Genomic DNA, 18,518 nt, shown 5'->3' with positions numbered 1-18,518 from the left:
AAAGTTTCGTCATCGAAACATTTTTACAATGATTGCATACAGGAAAGATTGCAAAAGACACGTCATAAATATATTATATCAATTCTTCACTGATTCAAATGAAAAAATTGGAAAATAACAAGTCTTGGATCTAATTAAAATTATTCTGATTCTAATCCCTCTAAACGATAGAAAAATATCCAAATTAAATTAATAAAATAAAATAAAAAAGAAGAAACCGAGTTCTATTTCTTCAAAAACTTTAACTCGCGTAAATATCCACGCACACACACGCACTACTCTAAAATCACTTAGGAATACTTCGAAATTTCTCAAAGTCTAACGAGCACCCGGAAATATTTCGCGTATTTCAATTCTATTATAACATTGCGGAACCGTAATTACAAGTTATCGTGCATGTACGAATTCCGGTGGCCGTTATATACTAATCTCGTTGCGGTCGGGCCGAATAATAATCCTGCGTCTCTGAGAAATCCTGGGTCCAGACATCATCCACTCACCCATCAACGCGATGAGATCGCCCTCGAGGAAACTCAGCTGATTCTCCCCCGAGCTCAAATAGGCGAAGAGGGCCCTCGCGAGGGGTGCGTCACCCCATCCGCCGGAGCTCACCCCTGTCCCGCTGCCCCCACCGCCTCCGCTTCCGCTGTTGCGTGATGCCGGGGGCGCCATGGACCTCGGCCTTGGCGGGGTTTCCGGTACCTCTGCGAAAATAATAAGAAGGGGGGGAAGGAAAGGGGAGAAAGGGGAGGGGGGACGATTAACCCGGCTCATTTCGTAATTTGCGCGTGGCGTGATGAGGGGTGTGTTTGGGATGCTCGAGTGGAAAAGGATTTCAGTCAGAATTTGGGATGGGATGGGAGTTTTCGAAACTCTCCCTCGCTCTTGCGTTCCACATATTACTGGATCTTCTTGAGGAATCGAGCGTTTGTGAATAAAGAATAGTAGAAGTAAAGAAAATTAGGTATTTATTGGTTGGTGTAGGAGAAAGATGTTTTGTCTATTGTCTACTAATATCGTTCACGAGAGTGTATCTTTTCGTTTCTTGTAGAAGCTAATAAATTTTTCTTTTTTTCTCGCACGGGATGTAAATTTGCGAATTTGGTGATAAATTTACGGTTACGGTTACGGTTTTTGGAAAGGTAAAATATATAAAATCGATAAAAAAACTATGGTTATAAGTTGTGTTCCACGTTATTTTACAACGTTTCATTCTCCTGGCCCCGAAAGAATGGCCGTTGGCCAAAAACCATCACGATCGAAACAAAATGCTTATTCGAATATTTCTATCCGGAATATTTCTATCCCTTTTTTCCTCATTATGCGGCTAATTCATAATGCGTTTGGCTTGAGTTTGAAAATACTGAAATCTTGAAACACGAAAAATTTCGACAATCTGTTTACCGCAAAGAAAAAGAAAAAAAAAAAAAAGAGAGAAATAATCGATAACTTCACTTTCGATCAAATCAATTCAATCAATCATAGATATTTTAGTTCCCGAATTTCAATGGAAAGGGATCGTCAGTTCTCGTCAGTTCGTTATTATACAGATATCGATTAATATAATTTTTTTTTCCTTTTCCTTTCTTTCTCTCTCTCTCTCTCCTTTTTTTTTTTTTGCTCCACGAAGTCGCAAAATTCCCGACCGTGTGAAACGATCGACAAATGGAATTCGATATTCGATACAGCGGACTCTCTCGGCTTTCCAACTGCTTCACGAGCACTTCTCCACCCGATCGTGTTGCACTCGTTTGTTACGTGTTCAACCCCCACTCGATACGACCATTGGTATTCGTTAAAATAAAAAGGATCGTGCGGTGTCGCGTTTTCGCATTCTCCATTCGTTGCATAGCCTATCGTGATTCCGTATATATATATATACACAAGATCGAATTAAAATTTCAATCCTTTCGGATTTATACCCCATGTCGAGTATTCAGAAAATATATATATATATATATATACCTTTCCAATTTCACCGTTTCAAAATTTTTATCAGATTGTTTTTCCTTTCTGCTAACCCTGTGCGAGATTTTGTAATGTAAAAATGAGGGGGGAATTTACCTGGATCGAGGGACAATGTCGAAGCGTGGAGATTGGCCTCCGATCTTGCTCTCGAGAGGGCGGATGAAAGATGCGAGGTCGGACCTTGATAAGTGGTACTTGGCACATTTCCGGATGGCGGCCCAGGTCGAAGTTCCAAGCAAGAACTATCCATGCTTCTGGTCTTTCTCAATTGTGAGCTCATCGTTAATTCGGATCCACCGTTCTCTTCGTCCTCCGGCCAGAATGATACTTGCTAAAACACGAAGTTAAAAAAAAAAGAAATTAAATATCGATGTGTTTCTTCTGAAGAATGATTATTTAACTTCAAAGACGGTTAAAAAATTTATTTTTCGTTAACACTTTTTAACGAAGAAAAAATAGGAAAATTTAGAGTCTGATGGTTAACACGTTAAAGTATATACGTTGTAAATTCATAGAATTGATGTTTAGGTAAGAAAAATACATTCTGTCTAATAAAGAGATTGTAGAGGAGAAATATTCGAAGTATCACTCACTCTAAGCCTGGAAGCGAACATATCTTCCACGGATTGGGGTAAATATTCCCTGGTAGCAGCTACCTCGCGCCACTTATCAACCGAGGGATGAAGAGCAGCTAACGCGACCTCGTGAAAACTCGCATAATGTTTCGCCAACGAGCATTGTCGTTCGAGAACAAAGCCGTACCTTCTTCGTTCCTGAGTCATGGCCTGAAAAAACAGAGTAGAAAAGGTTCGTCAAAATCCCTCTTTCTTTTGTACCTTGATCTAATTGATCTATTTCCCCCGACGTTGCGGAGCCAACACAAATTTCGTTCAATCATCTCTTGATAATTAGCCAGTTAATATTGTTAATACAGGAAAAAACTTTGGATTGAAATACAATTTAATTTTTTAAGACTACTTAAAATTTTGAAAAATTAAGTAAGAGATGTCCATGTATGAAAAAGTGTAAAAACTTAAATTTTCTTTTGTTTAAAAGTATTTAAAACATTTAAATATAATTGAATAAAATTGATATAAAAGATAATACTGATCAAAACATCTATTTTCTAAGAATGCTTATATCTCATATCAAACAACAAAAATTATAGGAAAGAATATATCTATGAATATCTCTAATGAATCAATTCATTAATTTAAACATCAATATCAATTGAATCAGACAAATTTTTTCTCTTGAAAAAATCTACATTCTTCCTTGGATCTTCAATTCCTCAATGGACATTCCTCGATCCAGGGTTAATTATCATCTCCCCTGTCACCTATCGTGAACAGTTGGCACAAAAAAAAAAAGAAAAAGAAAAATAAAAGAAAAAGATTTCAAACGAGAACGTATCTGGCCGCTTTATAAGAGCTTGTCCATTACATACTTACATTCTTCAAACTCTGTTCACAAAAGGCGTCTAGCTTAGACTTCTCCTCCTCGAGGATCTGCATATTCTTCAGCTCTTTGTCCATGGCCAGTCCACTCTTGCTCGCGCCCCTCGACTTTTTCCTCTGCTTCTTCATCGTGGCCGCCGCTTTGCTATAAGTTTCGGACCTGGTCTTGTGCTGCTGCAGAAACTTCTTCTGCTCGCTCTAAACGGCGAATATTATATTGAATTATTCAGAAAAAAAAAGAAAGAAAGAAAGAAAGAAAATCGCTGGTGTCATCCCATCAGGATACTGGTCGAGGCGATTACTGCACTCACCTGCACGACCTTGGTGTCTTTCTCCAGATTCGTCTCGAGGGGGACCAGTAGGTCGACGTAGAACGCTTTCAGCTGAAAGCAAAGTGAAACGCTAGTTAGACAGAGTTCAAGACGGTGGAAAATTTTAAAGCGTGGAAGAGGTGAATTCGAAACGAGCTTAGGTAATGAGGGACTTTTAACGTTTCCTATGTGAAAGAGGCAACCGTTTCTTCTCCCGTTTCTCGATGTTGCTGGCTGCTGCTGGTTTTTACAACCCGCCTGTCCGACCCTGTTTTCAAGCTTGTTTAGGGAGGAATGGTATGACCGGTTGAACTCGTGAAATTTTTTAACCACCGTTTATTGTTACCTTTGCGATTATTCCAGAGACACATTATTATCTTAGAGACAGTAGTTTTAGAGACGGTTGGACGGTGACTTATTATCGTGGTTGTTAAGTAAAGTTTTATGCGAACGTTCAAAAGGAGCGAGAAGTGTTATATAAAAGTATTTTTCTGTTCGAAATTCAATTTCTTCCGAGTTTCATTCATTTTCTATGAAACTCAAGAATACAGTTTCCAGAGATACGAATAGATGCGATTTAATAACTTCTAGAAGTATATTTTGAGCGTGCAGTAAAATAATTTTTAAGATTCTTTTCTAAGATGTTCATCCCCCTCTTTGCTAAAAAAAAAAATTTGAATATTAATAAGATCTTCTATATAAAAAGAACGATACTATATTTGTAGGATCTTTTAATTAATTTTGTGAAATATTTAACTAACTTTCATAATTTCATCTTGATATAACTAATTATAATTTATCTATAATTTAAAATTCTTTTGATCCAATCAATCAGTATCTAAATATTATACGTGTATAAAAAATGGAGTAATAAATATTTTAATACAACCGTAATTTGTTATTTAATGCTTAAGATTTTTATTTTTCTAACTTCTAAAACAAAAACAATTTGTTGCCTTGAGCAACAATCAAAATCGTACGTTTTCCAAGTGAACAATCTATCGGGCACGACGAAATAGAAATCAGAGAGTCTATTCGTCGAGACCCACGGAGTTGACGTTGGTTGTGGACAACTGGATAACTGGGGGTTGATCGGAATTTTTTTTTTTTTTTTCATCCCATCCACGACTTAATGGATATTGATTAGAGACAGCGTTTCGATCAGAAATACGTTTTCACGAGTGGATAGCCTTCTATCCCCCGATGGTGTCCATGAAAAGGGAACAGAAATACGGGGAGTTGAAATGGAGTTGTTGATCCGTTGAAAAGATCTTCACGATTCGTTTTGCGCCGATCTCTTGCCAAGAATCAGCTTTCGAATAAGTCGAAATATTTCTTAAAAAAAGAACTTGCGTGCTTCGTGAATGAGAAACACAGAGATGAACGTATTAACTTATCAATAAGTATTTCGTGGATTTCGTGGTTTGATCATTTTCATTCATAAATGAGAAAAAAGAGATATTGATACTTCTTTAATATTAATTTAGAATCCAATCAATAATTATAGTTTTTCGAAGCTGTTTCTTCTCATCTTATTGTCTTGTCTTTATTCTAATATCGATAAGACAATAATGGAATTTTACAAGACGATAAGAATATTTTTTCAATCTCTTTTTAGACATTAAATTTATTTTCACGATGCACGCGAACGCGTACGAATATGTTACTTTATTTCTTCGATTCCAGAATATTCGCAATATTCGCGAAAAGAGGAGGATTCAAAGGAGAAGTTTCATAGACAAAAGTTATCCATACGAGTGTATATAAAATATCGTGAGGCGATTGTTAGTTTTCGCATCGTGCGGCGAACAAATCATGAATTTTTTTCCACGTGACTCTCGTTGCAACCCTTCTTGAAGCGATGCAATGCACGCACGGTCGATTTTATTTAAGCGTTTTGACAGTTTTACGTTCGGCCCTCTCGTCGCCTCATAGAAGCACATGGAGTTATTTATTCGTCGGATCTTTCCCTTCTCTCTCTCTCCTCCCTTTCCCACGATTTTTCCTTCCTTCCTTGTTCCCTGACAAGCCGATCAAAAAGTAAATTTTGCCAGGAAACTTTTCACGCTGGCAAACCGTAGAGCAAAATGCTCGAAATTTCGTTCAACGTGTTTTGATTTACAAAGTCTCGAATTTAATTAAGCAATTCGGGAGGATAACCGTGAAACAACACGGTGCAATTTTAATGCCGAGTTCGAAACTTTTACAGTTCGGACTTTACGATCCATTTCCAGGCTTGCGGCTTTACTTGCTTATTTCATTGTTTTCACCCCTATCCCCTCCCTTTTTTACTCTCCATTGCGGAGAAGGAATCCACCACCGTTAACCCCTTTGTTCCTCGCGATCGGCCAATACCAATATTCGAAATATAAACGGAAACGCAATCAACTTTTGCCTGTATTTTTAATCACTTTCGATTGAATGCATTAGTGAAAAGAATTCACACATCTTTCTCTTCACATTTTTAAAACATAATTATATAACTTATAGTATTTAGATTTTTTTCCACTTAATAGATCGATGGAGAAATTATTATCCTATCATCCCTTAAATCAATGAATAAGACACGAATAAAACAGACTTCTTACCATAATAAATATAAAGATAGATTATCTTTATTATATTTTATATACACGATACTTGGGTTAATTTTGAATCTACATCCCCTAAATGTCTCCTATTCCTTCGAAATTCCCCCTCCTTCTCAAATCCAAGAATGCATCAGGACTTGATGACGACTTGGCCCCGGCAAGCATCCATCTAAACTACTGAAATCTATTCAGTAATTTCCAAGTTTCGGGGGAAAGAAGGCGGACAGCTTTATGTTCTTAAGTGGATTGCCAAAAGGGGGTGAGAGAGAAAGGGTTTGGAAGGGAGCGAGGATGAATCCTTCGAGTGGTCTGGCTCAAATTCGAGCAGCTTGCATTACCTTTCGAACCTTTTGAAGCTATTGGCGGTGAAACGATCGTCTGCAAAAAGGGAGAGGGAGGGGGGCCGATGGACCCTTTCGCGCAGATTAGCGGGGAATCCAATGGGCCGTGGTGAAAGGTCGTGACTCGGAGGGGTCTTCTATCATGTTCAATCAATGGTTATTCAATACAAACCCCTCCTCCTCCTCCTCCTCCTCCCCTTTTTTATGTTTTTGTAAATTTTTCAAGAAGAACCATTCTTAAAGCTGGAACCAACATTCAACGCTTGTTTGTCGGATATTTTTAAAAATATATATATCTTCTCGACTATGTGATAGTGTCAAGGGAGAAAAGTTTCTGAAAGCTCGTATCTGAGCGAGAGAACCAAGTTCCACGAAACGTTTGCAGGATTTTCTGTCAGATATTGAATACGATGAAACGTTTGATATACGAACTTGGGGAGAAAGGAACTTTTGCACGTGGAAATCGTATGATATTTTTTTTCTTTTCAATAGAGTATTAGAGTGGATGATCAAATTATTACGAATACCTTTGAAATCATTGTCGTTCTATCAAAATTTGATCAAGGATGGAATTGAATTAATACGATATTAGAATCGTTATCCATATAAAGATAGAATGTCTTTTATATTTTTATACTTTGACATTGCGAATCATTAATTATTATTGTCAAGCAATATCTTATAATATTAAAATTTATTGTAAAAAAGGCATTTTAACAAAAAATACAGTTGACTTTTAATTACCAACGAGTACCTTTTTGAATCATCAATTCCGTTCCTCGATCAAAACTTTAAAGGGACGACAATTTACAACGATCTTCGTAACAATCTGGTCGCTATACGATATATAGGGTAGTAAATTCATAGATAGGATGGAGTAATTGAAACACGAAACGAAAGGGGCCACCGTGTTCCTTTCAGCAACAAGTTACGAATTTAATGATCACGGTTTCTGAAAGGTTTCTCAAAGACTTCCCAAAGCTGTTTCCGCCGGCAACTTTACACCGGTGGAAAAGTAAAAGTTCTCAAAGGAGGGAGGGGGAGGGGGCTTCATTATAAACATCGCACCTTTGTGCCGAAGAAGGCTGCTTCTACGATTGTTGTTACAGGATTTCTCCCCCACTCCCCCCTCGAACGAAGTGGTTAAAGTAACTTTTGGGTGGAATCTTCTTCGAACTTTCCCCTTTCCTCGTTATTAATCGTCTTTTTTTTTTCCTCGACGGAGAAAAAGATGGCAGAGTAGCACGGTGAATCGGCAATAATAAAGACCGATATATTAACGGGCCTCGAGTTTTTGCCAAGTGAAAAGGTACGATACGACCAAGTTTTTCTTCCCCTCTCCCCTCCTCTTGTTGTGACTAGAGAATGTCCCTGGCTGGAATGAAGCCAATCGACGAGCCTTGTTTTCCCTTTTTATCGAGGATGGTGGGAGCGCCTCTGAGATATGGCAATCGAGTCGAAAGTGTTGACGGAGACTCTTGAAAAACTCAAACTTCTTCGGGAAAAACTTTCCTCCCCATACACGGAAACGGCATAAAATAAATTGAATAGAAATCGAGAATTCTTATTGGATATATATATATATATATATATATATACGTACGAGTTTTTGATAAGTTTAAATAGATACGTGTACAGTTTTCTGTGAATTCTTTGAACCGGAATTACATCATCTGTCCAAAAGTTTGAAAGTTTAAAAACGGATTAAGAAAATATCAACAACTATAGATACCTAATATAATCTTTCACAAAGTTGGAATGTTTAATTTCAATTTTAATAAACGTTTTATGAAAATGATAAAGCACAAATGAAGCCTTCCTATTGAATATCACGTTGAATAGCGTACACGTTTCTGAATATACAGGGGATATACAGGAAATATCTCATTAAATCCCGGGTTAGCCACTTATACAATACATTATTTAATCAGATTTACCGGAGAAAATTTGAATGGAAAATTTATCGTACAAGCTAATTCCAATTTTCAACCCAATTCTTCCATCGCAATTCCCGATCCCCCCAAAAATTTCGAATTTTAATTTCCTCGCAATCCCTTACAACAAATCCCTTAATCCTTTAAATTTAAAAATAAAAAAGACCCTTTTGAAAAACGGGTGGTACACCCTCCACTTCGCCTCTCGCCCTTTGGCGAATCGCGACCAAAAATACCCAGCCCCTGCAACGTATCATTATGTCTGGCCTGGAACGAAAAAGAACCTAACGTTGGAGGGAGGGAACGTTGGAATTCCCGTCCGTACGCCCTTCCTAATGAATATTGAAACGCGGACGTAAAACTCGCACTCACCCGCCAACGTTAGACGTTCCCATTGACGCACGGCACCCGGAAGTGGCCAGGATTCGGCCCCCGATGAAAGCGAACACCATCCGGTACCAACCGGCTAGACGTCGAGTTTGGGAAAGGGGGATGGGGTGCAGGGAGAGGAGCAGAGGGCGCTGACGCGCTGAGTTCCCACCCGTTCAAATTTGCACACGAGGAGGGAGGGGAGAGGGGGTGGGAAAGAGACAGAGATGTTTGCCACGGCGCTTCGGGGAAAGGTCCGTGACTTTGCCCGGCTTTTTATACCCACATCCCCACGTCTTGAAAAGCCCTTGCTTCTCCCTGCCTACGCGGGAAAGAGAGGGTGGGGGAAAGAAGGGTGAGGGAGAAAGAGGGATGAAGGAAGGATGGATAGAGAGGATCTTTCTTTTTTCACCTCGCTTTGGAGCAAATCTTAGCGCGAGACAGTGCAAGATTTTTTTGTTTGTCGAAATTGTGCCTTCTCTTTTTGGGTTTTTTCTTCTTCTTCTTCTTTCGGAAATTTCGATATTGGTATTGGATTTGTTATATCATGGCGTCTGGTAGCTTGGTAGGGGGTGAGGTTTGTTTCGAAGAGAATTCATAATGAGTTGAAGGTAGGGTATGAAGGAGGAAGGTAGAGGAGGATTTTATTCGGTTGTTATCTCGTTACTGGCCCAGTTTTTGCAGGCAACTATTTGCTCGTTGACTCCTTGTTAAATTTCGCTCGGAGAGTAGTACAAGTTTTCCAAGTTTTTCATGATAAATAGATGAAAGAATTGGAGGAAAGAGAGACGAATGTTTGTTATTCGATTCTATCCTCTCTCTCTCTCTTTAATCTAATGCAATCTAATAAATAAATAAACCTCTATTTCTGATCGTTAAAACTCGATAAATAAAAAAGACACGATATGATGGGATCACTTGTCAATATACTTGTCAAGATACAGAATCTATCTACACTCGCAAAAAAAAACTCGTAACCCTGAATTAAAAAAGATACGAAAAATTGGGACACAATCATAAAGTATCTGAATGAAGAAGTATCTAATGCAATCTAATAAATAAATAAACCTCTGCTTCTGATCATTAAAACTCGATAAATAAAAAAGACACGATATGATGGGATCACTTGTCAATATACTTGTCGAGATACAGAATCTATCTATACTTGCAAAAAAAAAACAACTCGTAACCCTGAATTAAAAAAGATACGAAAAATTGGACACAATCATAAAGTATCTGAATGGAGAAGTATCTAATGCAATCTAATAAATAAATAAACCTCTGCTTCTGATCGTTAAAACTCGATAAATAAAAAAGACACGATATAATGGGATCACTTGTCAATATACTTGTCAAGATACAGAATCTATCTACACTCGCAAAAGAAAAATAACTCGTAACCCTGAATTAAAAAAGATACGAAAAATTGGGACACAATCATAAAGTATCTGAATGGAGAAGTATCTAATGCAATCTAATAAATGAATAAACCTCTGTTTCTGATCATTAAAACTCGATAAATAAAAAAGACACGATGGGATCACTTGTCAATATACTTGCCAATATACAGAATCTATCTACACTCGCAAAAAAAAAAAACAACTCGTAACCCTGAATTAAAAAAAATACGAAAAATTGGGACACAATCATAAAGTATCTGAATGGAGAAGTATCTAATGCAATCTAATAAATAAATAAACCTCTACTTCTGATCGTTAAAACTCGATAAATAAAAAAGACACGATATGATGGGATCACTTGTCAACATACAAAATTGAATCACATTAACATCTATCTACAAATCTATATCTCGCAAAAAAACAACTTGTAACCCTGAATTAAAAAAGATACGAAAAATTGGGACGCAATCATAAAGCCATCTGAATGTTGAAGGCCCAAAATTTCATCCGACCAACCGAGCTATTCTATCCTGCTTATTCCACGCCATTCACATCCCATTAACCCCTCGAATAATCCACTAACCCTGCTCGTCACTTCGGAGGGGGAGGGAAACTATATCGACAAGTGTAGCTGGAAAAGCTTTGGCACAACGTAGGGAGGGGGGAGGGGCGAGGGGGTGAGAGTAGTTTTCATCGAGAGAGGCGACTTTTCCCCGGGGAAGCCGCTTGTCCGCCCTGACAGTAACTACATATCGAGCTCGAGTTTTTTCCGCGCTTTTTCTCCCTTTTCCCTCCCCCTCCCTTTCTCCCTTTCCGTCCCTCCTCCTCCCCCTCCCCCCCACGCAACGGATCGGGGCTACGAATTACACGTCACGAGAACCATATCTCAAAAGTTTCTCTTTCGCTCCCCGGAGAAACAAACCGAGGCAAACGCGGCGATCAATCGACGAGGCGCACTCTTTTGTAACAATGAAGCCGCCACGAAGGAGAGGAGACAGTGAATTTTCATCCGGCGAATGTTTTTCGCCCCCTCCGCCTCCCTTTCCTCCTCTTCCCCCCCATACCCACTCCGTTTCTTCTTAGTCGCGGGGAAATTCCGCGAGACAACCGATGGAATCAACCGTGAATGGAACTATTGGGGAGGAGGGAATTCTAATGGAAATTCGATGTGTGGGATCGAACAGTCACTTGTTTCTCGTTGATTGCCTTTCGTTTCGAATTAGAGGAACGGATGTGGATGGGTCGTAACGCGAGTTGGAATTACATTTATGTAAATTTTGAATATGCTTCTCGAATCTCTTTTTTTTTTTTTTCATTCTTCTTTTCAATCGATAGTTTTTCATGGTTTTTGTGTTTTCGATGTTTAAGCGAGGTTCTGATAAGCTTCACTATCTTTTTGTCACGATTTATTTTTTCTCTCTTATGTTAAATGAACAGAAACGTTTATGATGTTATAGAAACGACGTATCTATTCTAATCTCTTTATAGATCCAAGTCTTTATAGATCTCAAGAATATCTTTAAAGTAGATCTGGAAACAAAAAAAGAAAAGAAAAAAGAGAAAAGATATTTATTTCTTATGCTGCGAATTAACCGAGTTTATTAAAATAACGAGTTCTCCTCTTATCTTGTCTTATTAATTCTATCTTATCGGCGATATAACATTTCCCGAGAATTATTATTTTTTTTTCTTCTTTTTTTTAAGCGTGGAACGGTACCACGTATTAATCGATGAAAACAATAAAAATGCAAATGAAGCTTTCTAAAAGCTGAAACTCCATTTGTTCTTCCTCATTTCTTTGTCGCTTTTACGCATTTCCACCGTCCGGTACGTAGACGGTGATATATGTTATCTATGGAAAAATTTTTATCGTGGATTTCATTAAAACCTTATATCGGTATAGCCGGGTTGGCTTAATTACGTCGAAAATTAATTCACTCGCGACGCAGATACCAGGACGAATATTAAATATTCTCCACGCAATTTTCTTTCCTTTATAAAAGATTTTTATAATAAATGGTATCACGTCATGTGGAACTGAAAGAATTATTTCCTTCCAATGTATAAGCGGACGAGTTAATTAAAATGTCGAAAAGAAAAAGAAGAAGAAGAAAAAAAAAAGACATTTGGTACGAATTACATTTGTGAAATCTTGTGGAAACACGACGCGACTTGTTTCGCATAATCAACTAATTTTTCCATCCAAGAAAATGATCCTCGAAAATATTTAATACGATATCGCGTAACATCAATTATTAGTATTCACTACCTAAAATAAAACAATGAATATAAATACGAAACAAAACAATGGAACGAAAATTTAACGATTTTCTTCTCTATTTTAATTTTTTAATCTCGTTGATCGATCGTTATACATAAACGAGACTTTCTCTCTGTATATTTCAAAAGTTTCCAATGGAAGGAAATAAAGTGATAATATCCATGGAAGAAAATTTAAAATTTTAGATAGCCCGAGAATCTTGGGTACACACAAAAGGATATTTCGTCATAAAATATACAGAGAAGAATCTATCCCCGATAATAGCTGAAATATCCATTCGTTCACGGCCTTGAAGATCGAGGGAGGAGGAGGGAGAGGGGAGTAATTTGACCTCCTTCCATTTTCCGCCATCGCTGTTCTCATTTCAGTCTTCAGGCTCATCCGGTCGTCGAGCATCGTAGTCGATTTTCAGCATGGAAGAAAAATGCGATAATGCCCGGTGACGCTTTCCAGGTATTACCCTTCCAAATTGAATTAGTCCCTTCGACCAAGAGGAAGGAATCGGCGTCGTTTATCTTGTTAAGCGGACGCTCGAGTGCATCGAGGAGTTGATATCCGTATGTTGTAGAACGGAAGGTGGTGAGGGTTGATTTAATAAAATAAAAATTCTATTTAATTATTCCGCTCGTCGATACTCGTCGCGTGTGAATCGATGAGACGAAATTTTTAATTTATAGATTCTTCTATAAGGTTTTTTGGAAGGGTTAAATTACATTGGAATAATAATGCAATCCGATGATGTCCGCCACGAGGGAATTTATCCGGGAATATATCGAAGTAACTGTAAAACGTTCGTCGAATTTTTAAAATGTAAAAAATATTTCCCCAATTAAAGTTAGATTAAATCTCAACAATTCACTGATTTGAAGTTATTTGGCCGAAAAATTCAATAAAAGAAGATACACGGTGTACATCCACGATACAATAAAATATTTTAGATACGAGAATATTCAATAATATGCGCCGCGCAATCCATATTCTGGAAAAAAAGGATCTATTGAAAAACCTTTATTGAAAAATCGCTTCATGATTTCGAATAATTCGAAAATAACTCGATGCAATATTTTCACGTTAAAATAAAAAGTAGAGCAGCAGCTTACGATAAAATTTTGCCTATAAAAAACTCGGCAATAAATTTTCACCTATCATCCCCCTAACTGTTTCTTCTCCATCGAAGCAAAACCGTGATAATTAATCTTCCTCCTTCGACCGGACAAACTTCCCCATCTTCCCCATCTTCTTGACATAACCCACGACTCCAAACATTTTACCATAACAACCACTTTCGCTATTTTCTTCTTTTCCAATATCCAATCCATTCTCAAAATGCAAATCTTCCAAATAATTAATCTTCTCTCTCAGACAAGCCTCCTCTTCCACCTTCGGTTTCACATTTCACGCATACTTTCTCCCGTTTAATATTTTCACCCCGCGTTCCGTACATATGTCTCTGCCCCTCCCCCTGCATTTCCCTTCCTCTGAATTCTCAGCGGGCCCTCTCGACCCCGGGACCGTTTCCACCACTGCGTTATAGGAAACGCATATCCAAACCCATTCACGCACGAAAGGTCGTTGTCTCAGGCCAACGCGCACACCAGCATCCCTCTTCCCCCCAACTCTGAGCTTTCTTCGCCTCCCCTTCTTCCGCTTCCATTCCCGAAGATTACGTCAGAACCTCGTCTGGCAACATCCGCGGAGAGGACGTCCTCTCCTCGCCACTCCGCTCGTTCTCGCGCCTGCCCCGTTGCCAAGCCTAATCGCGCGGAAATACACAGTGGAAGAACAATTTGGTCCGGCCGTTGAATCAGTTTTATGGGTTTAAAAGATGAACGGTCGAGGGAGGGAGGGAGGGAACTCTCGTTTAAAGTAACGAGATCGGAGTTGCGGTCGAGGTTTATCGGTACCGCCACGGGGTGGCAGCACCGTACGGTGAACGAATTCGAATAACATCTTTCGTTCTTTCTTTTCCAATTGAATAATATGCGCGAATTGAATTAAGTTATCCTTGAAAATTGGTAAAATTTAAGATTCTTGGGTTATTCAATTAAATAGGAAAATTAACGATAATAAAAGTAAATGTATAAAATATCAATGTTTGATAGGTTTGTTAATTTTGATAAAATTTCGATAATCGGTATCGCCACGGGGTGGCAGCACCGTACGGTGAACGAATTCGAGAAACATCTTTCGTTCTTTCTTTCCCAATTGAATAATATGCGCGAATTGAATTAAGTTATCCTCGAAAATTGGTAAAATTTAAGATTGTTCGATTATTCAATTAAGATTATTCAATTAGAAAAATTAACGATAATAAGAGTAAATGTATAAAATATCAATGTTTGATAGGTTTGTTAATTTTGATAAAATTTCGATAATCGGTACCGCCACGGGGTGGCAGCACCGTACGGTGAACGAATTCGAGAAACATCTTTCGTTCTTTCTTTCCCAATTGAATAATATGCGCGAATTGAATTAAGTTATCCTCGAAAATTGGTAAAATTTAAGATTGTTCGATTATTCAATTAAGATTATTCAATTAGAAAAATTAACGATAATAAGAGTAAATGTATAAAATATCAATGTTTGATAGGTTTGTTAATTTTGATAAAATTTCGATAATCGGTACCGCCACGGGGTGGCAGCACCGTACGGTGAACGAATTCGAAAAACGTCTTTCGTTCTTTCTTTCCCAATTGAATAATATGCGCGAATTGAATTAAGTTATCCTCGAAAATTGGTAAAATTTAAGATTGTTGGATTATTGAATTAAATAGGAAAATTAATTCGAACGATGATAAGAGTAAATGTATAAAATATCAATGTTTGATAGGTTTGTTAATTTTGATAAAATTTCGATTTGGTCGAGCAATGATATGAAATTAGGATCAATATGCATCGATAATCGTGAAAATTTCATTCTATTCTTATTCACGTTTTCGAAATTCGTTGTATAAGATTTTCTATGAAAAAAAAAATGTACAATTTACCGCGACTCGAATAAGGAAAGAAAGAACTCACGAGATCTCATAACGCAGACAAAGTTTACTTCAACCCCCTTATTCACCCTTATCGCGGAGAAATCGAAACATTCATATAGAGGAATCTCCATCTCGAAAAACTCGATATAACGACTCTATATCTTCGAAAGATTCGACGATTATTCCCACGAATATACCTATACCCCTCCCTCCCCCGGAAAGGAGGAAGCTCTAAATCATCCAACATCGAGCCGAGCCACCCTCTCGAGAGCTATAAAACGCGGAAAGGAGATCATATCTGGCGGTTGTTAAGAGAAACAATTACTTTTCCGTCTCGACTGTCTCGACCACGTGCTTTGCTCACGTATAAGAAACAATTAGAGTTCGAACGAATCTCGCCATGTCCACGTCCACGATTTTCACCGAGTTCGATCTCAGGGTGGAGATGGAGATGGAACGAGATGATTCGACGATTCCCGTGGAAATAACTGTCGCGCAATAACCAACCGTTATTGCCGCTCGAAACATTGTTCTTCGTTTGGTGGAAAATACGAGAGGGGAGGGGAAGGGGTTTGGATCCCCCAGCTCGAGGATCAAAGGGGCTCAATCTTCGAGACTTTAACGTTTCGGTTGGAAACGATTGCGCGACGACGGCTGTTACGAACGGTGGATCGTTCATAATGGGTCCGGGATCATTGTTGGGGGGATATTCTCCATAAAGGAGGACGGGTATCAACGCGACGGGAATATATTTCGGAGAAAACGGAACAAGGGACGTTGCCACGGATTTTAAACACCGCGTGGAAACGGCACAGTGGCCCCGGAGGGTGGACGCTGGATCTTTATGGCGCATTGTCATTGAAATGAAAACGGGGTGTTACCTCGCGATACTTGGACAATGCCAGTTTTGGAATATTCATATGAAGGAAGGGGAAAGGTGTCGCGTACCGATCTATCGTTTCAGATCCACTGCTTTTTTTTTTTTTTTTTAGGATAAGCTCGATTATCAAGGATGTCAAGAGTTAATGAAACGAACGTACGAATTTTTGATTGAAAGAGAGATTTTTTTTTCTCAATCTCTCTTTTAAAATATTATTTTTATTGAAGAAGACGATTTCTCTTTTTACTCAAAGGGAGAATTATTCGTAGTAAGCTCTAGAATAAATGAATAATAATGAATATTCATCGATCATCGGTATCATTCATCCCTTAAATTCATCAACAGATGGACTTAAAAACCGCACCTTTGAGATTTCTCATTTCTCTTCCAAGATCCAAAGGACCTTTTTTTAAAATTCCAAGAACATCCGCCACCGGTGGAGGGATGGCGGGAACGTTTCCTCGCGGAATGCCATTTCGAAAACACGGTTGCCCGTATCGCCTGTCCGCGGGGCGAAATCGTAATAACATGTCGTTACGGTCGAAACGAATTTTCACTCTCAAAAGAGAGACGTCTGCAGGTGTGTAATCTCACCCGGAAGGCAGGCTAGGGGTCGCGCAAGGATCAAAGAGATTTTCCATGTGTTTCTGAGCCGAGGGTGGATGGAGAAGGGATGGAAAAAAAAGAAAAAAAGGAAAAGGAGGAGGGAGGGGGTGTTGGAACATCCGTTGAAAGACTGGAAGAACATCGAGAATAAGGGAGGGTACGGAAGTTGGGCGATCAGAGCGGAGCGGAGGGGAGGGTTAAATGACCAAAACTCCCTTTTAACTTTCCAATTAATATCCCAGAGAGGAGGAGGGGGATTGGGATTGGAAGTTTGGCCCCCGCGTCATGGATTCGCCTCCCCTTCTCTCCCTCCCCAGTTTTAATTGCGTCAGCCAACGCTCGTTTATTTAAATAATTCGAACGTGAACAGGTAGGGGCGATTTATATCCGGAGATTTCTCGAGGAGAAATTCTTGGAAATCCTCGTTACGAATGCTCGCTCCACCGTCCTTATCAAGTATTCAACGTTTGATTTTGGGAAGGTGGCCGGCGATACTCGGCGGCGAGATGCGATTTATCGAGGGAGATGTGTACGTACAAGGGGTGTGCATAGGGTTCGTTAGGGTGGAAGATTTATCGCGTTCCGCGCGGATTGGAAACGTTATGGTACATAATTCATTGCATTGGCCGGGGATTTGGAAAATCTTTGCCTCCACGTTTTTATGGTGTTGAGAGATTTCTTCGGATAGAAGATATTGACGAGAGGAATTTTTTCTTTTTTTTTTTTTATAACCGTAGATTGGAAGATTCAGATGTTTAATATTTGATTTTTCCTCTTTTTCGTATTTGTTTTCGATAATTCATCGTTGTTTCCTTGTGATCTGATAGAGTTTCAATGTTACTTTCTCCTTGATTTGCAATTTATTCAAATTAGGGAAGATTCTGCATTATTGATTTCTTGATCACATTCAATACAAATATTTATCATTCTAAGAATCTTGAATTAAAGAGTTAAAGAGTCACGAAGATACCAAAGAAATTGTACGAAATACATTTCTCTTATTCCTCATTTTTTCTTCTGCGTCCACTCACCTTAACTAATATCCATCGATCGGAATAATCTCGACCAGAATAATCTCGAGCACTCTTCTTTCGACACTCCGCAGAGATTCCGCGTAGCTACCTCTCTACTCAACAAAATCCTATTACATTCCCCCTCCCTCCTCTCCAAAAAAAAAAAAGAAAAATAAAACGAGAACAAAAACACGGGCCAAGTTAATGGAACAAAAATGTTATCCGAGAAAATTTTCCGGTTAAATTTCCAACAACAGCGGCGACAAATTCGAAACACCAAAAAAAAAAAAGGTACTCACGATATTCATCTCCTGCTCCTGTATCTCCTTGTACACCTCGACGATCCTCATCAGCGCGAACCCTGCAACACAAAGCGAATTTCGATCGTT

At 38.7% G+C, this 18,518-nt stretch overlaps 1 protein-coding gene across 3 annotated transcripts in view; it reads right to left on the bottom strand.

Moving 5' to 3' along the window:
- The window catches only part of LOC410480 (trichohyalin), a 175,217-nt gene that overhangs the window by 7,163 nt on the left and 149,536 nt on the right, over nucleotides 1–18,518 (bottom strand). For all 3 annotated transcript variants that reach the window (XM_006560177.3, XM_016916230.2, XM_026445187.1), the window contains 6 exons: nucleotides 18,429–18,490; nucleotides 3,737–3,808; nucleotides 3,420–3,623; nucleotides 2,562–2,753; nucleotides 2,065–2,299; nucleotides 501–704 (listed from right to left, as the gene is read on the bottom strand). In XM_006560177.3, the coding sequence (XP_006560240.1) occupies nucleotides 501–704; nucleotides 2,065–2,299; nucleotides 2,562–2,753; nucleotides 3,420–3,623; nucleotides 3,737–3,808; nucleotides 18,429–18,490 (969 nt within the window). The remainder of the gene's footprint in view (nucleotides 1–500; nucleotides 705–2,064; nucleotides 2,300–2,561; nucleotides 2,754–3,419; nucleotides 3,624–3,736; nucleotides 3,809–18,428; nucleotides 18,491–18,518) is intronic.

The sequence above is a fragment of the Apis mellifera genome, linkage group LG14 (genome assembly GCF_003254395.2).
Source record: "Apis mellifera strain DH4 linkage group LG14, Amel_HAv3.1, whole genome shotgun sequence".
Lineage (NCBI taxonomy): Eukaryota > Metazoa > Arthropoda > Insecta > Hymenoptera > Apidae > Apis > Apis mellifera.
Note: the sequence above shows the minus strand (reverse complement) of the source record. Positions and strands in the feature narration are given on the sequence as shown.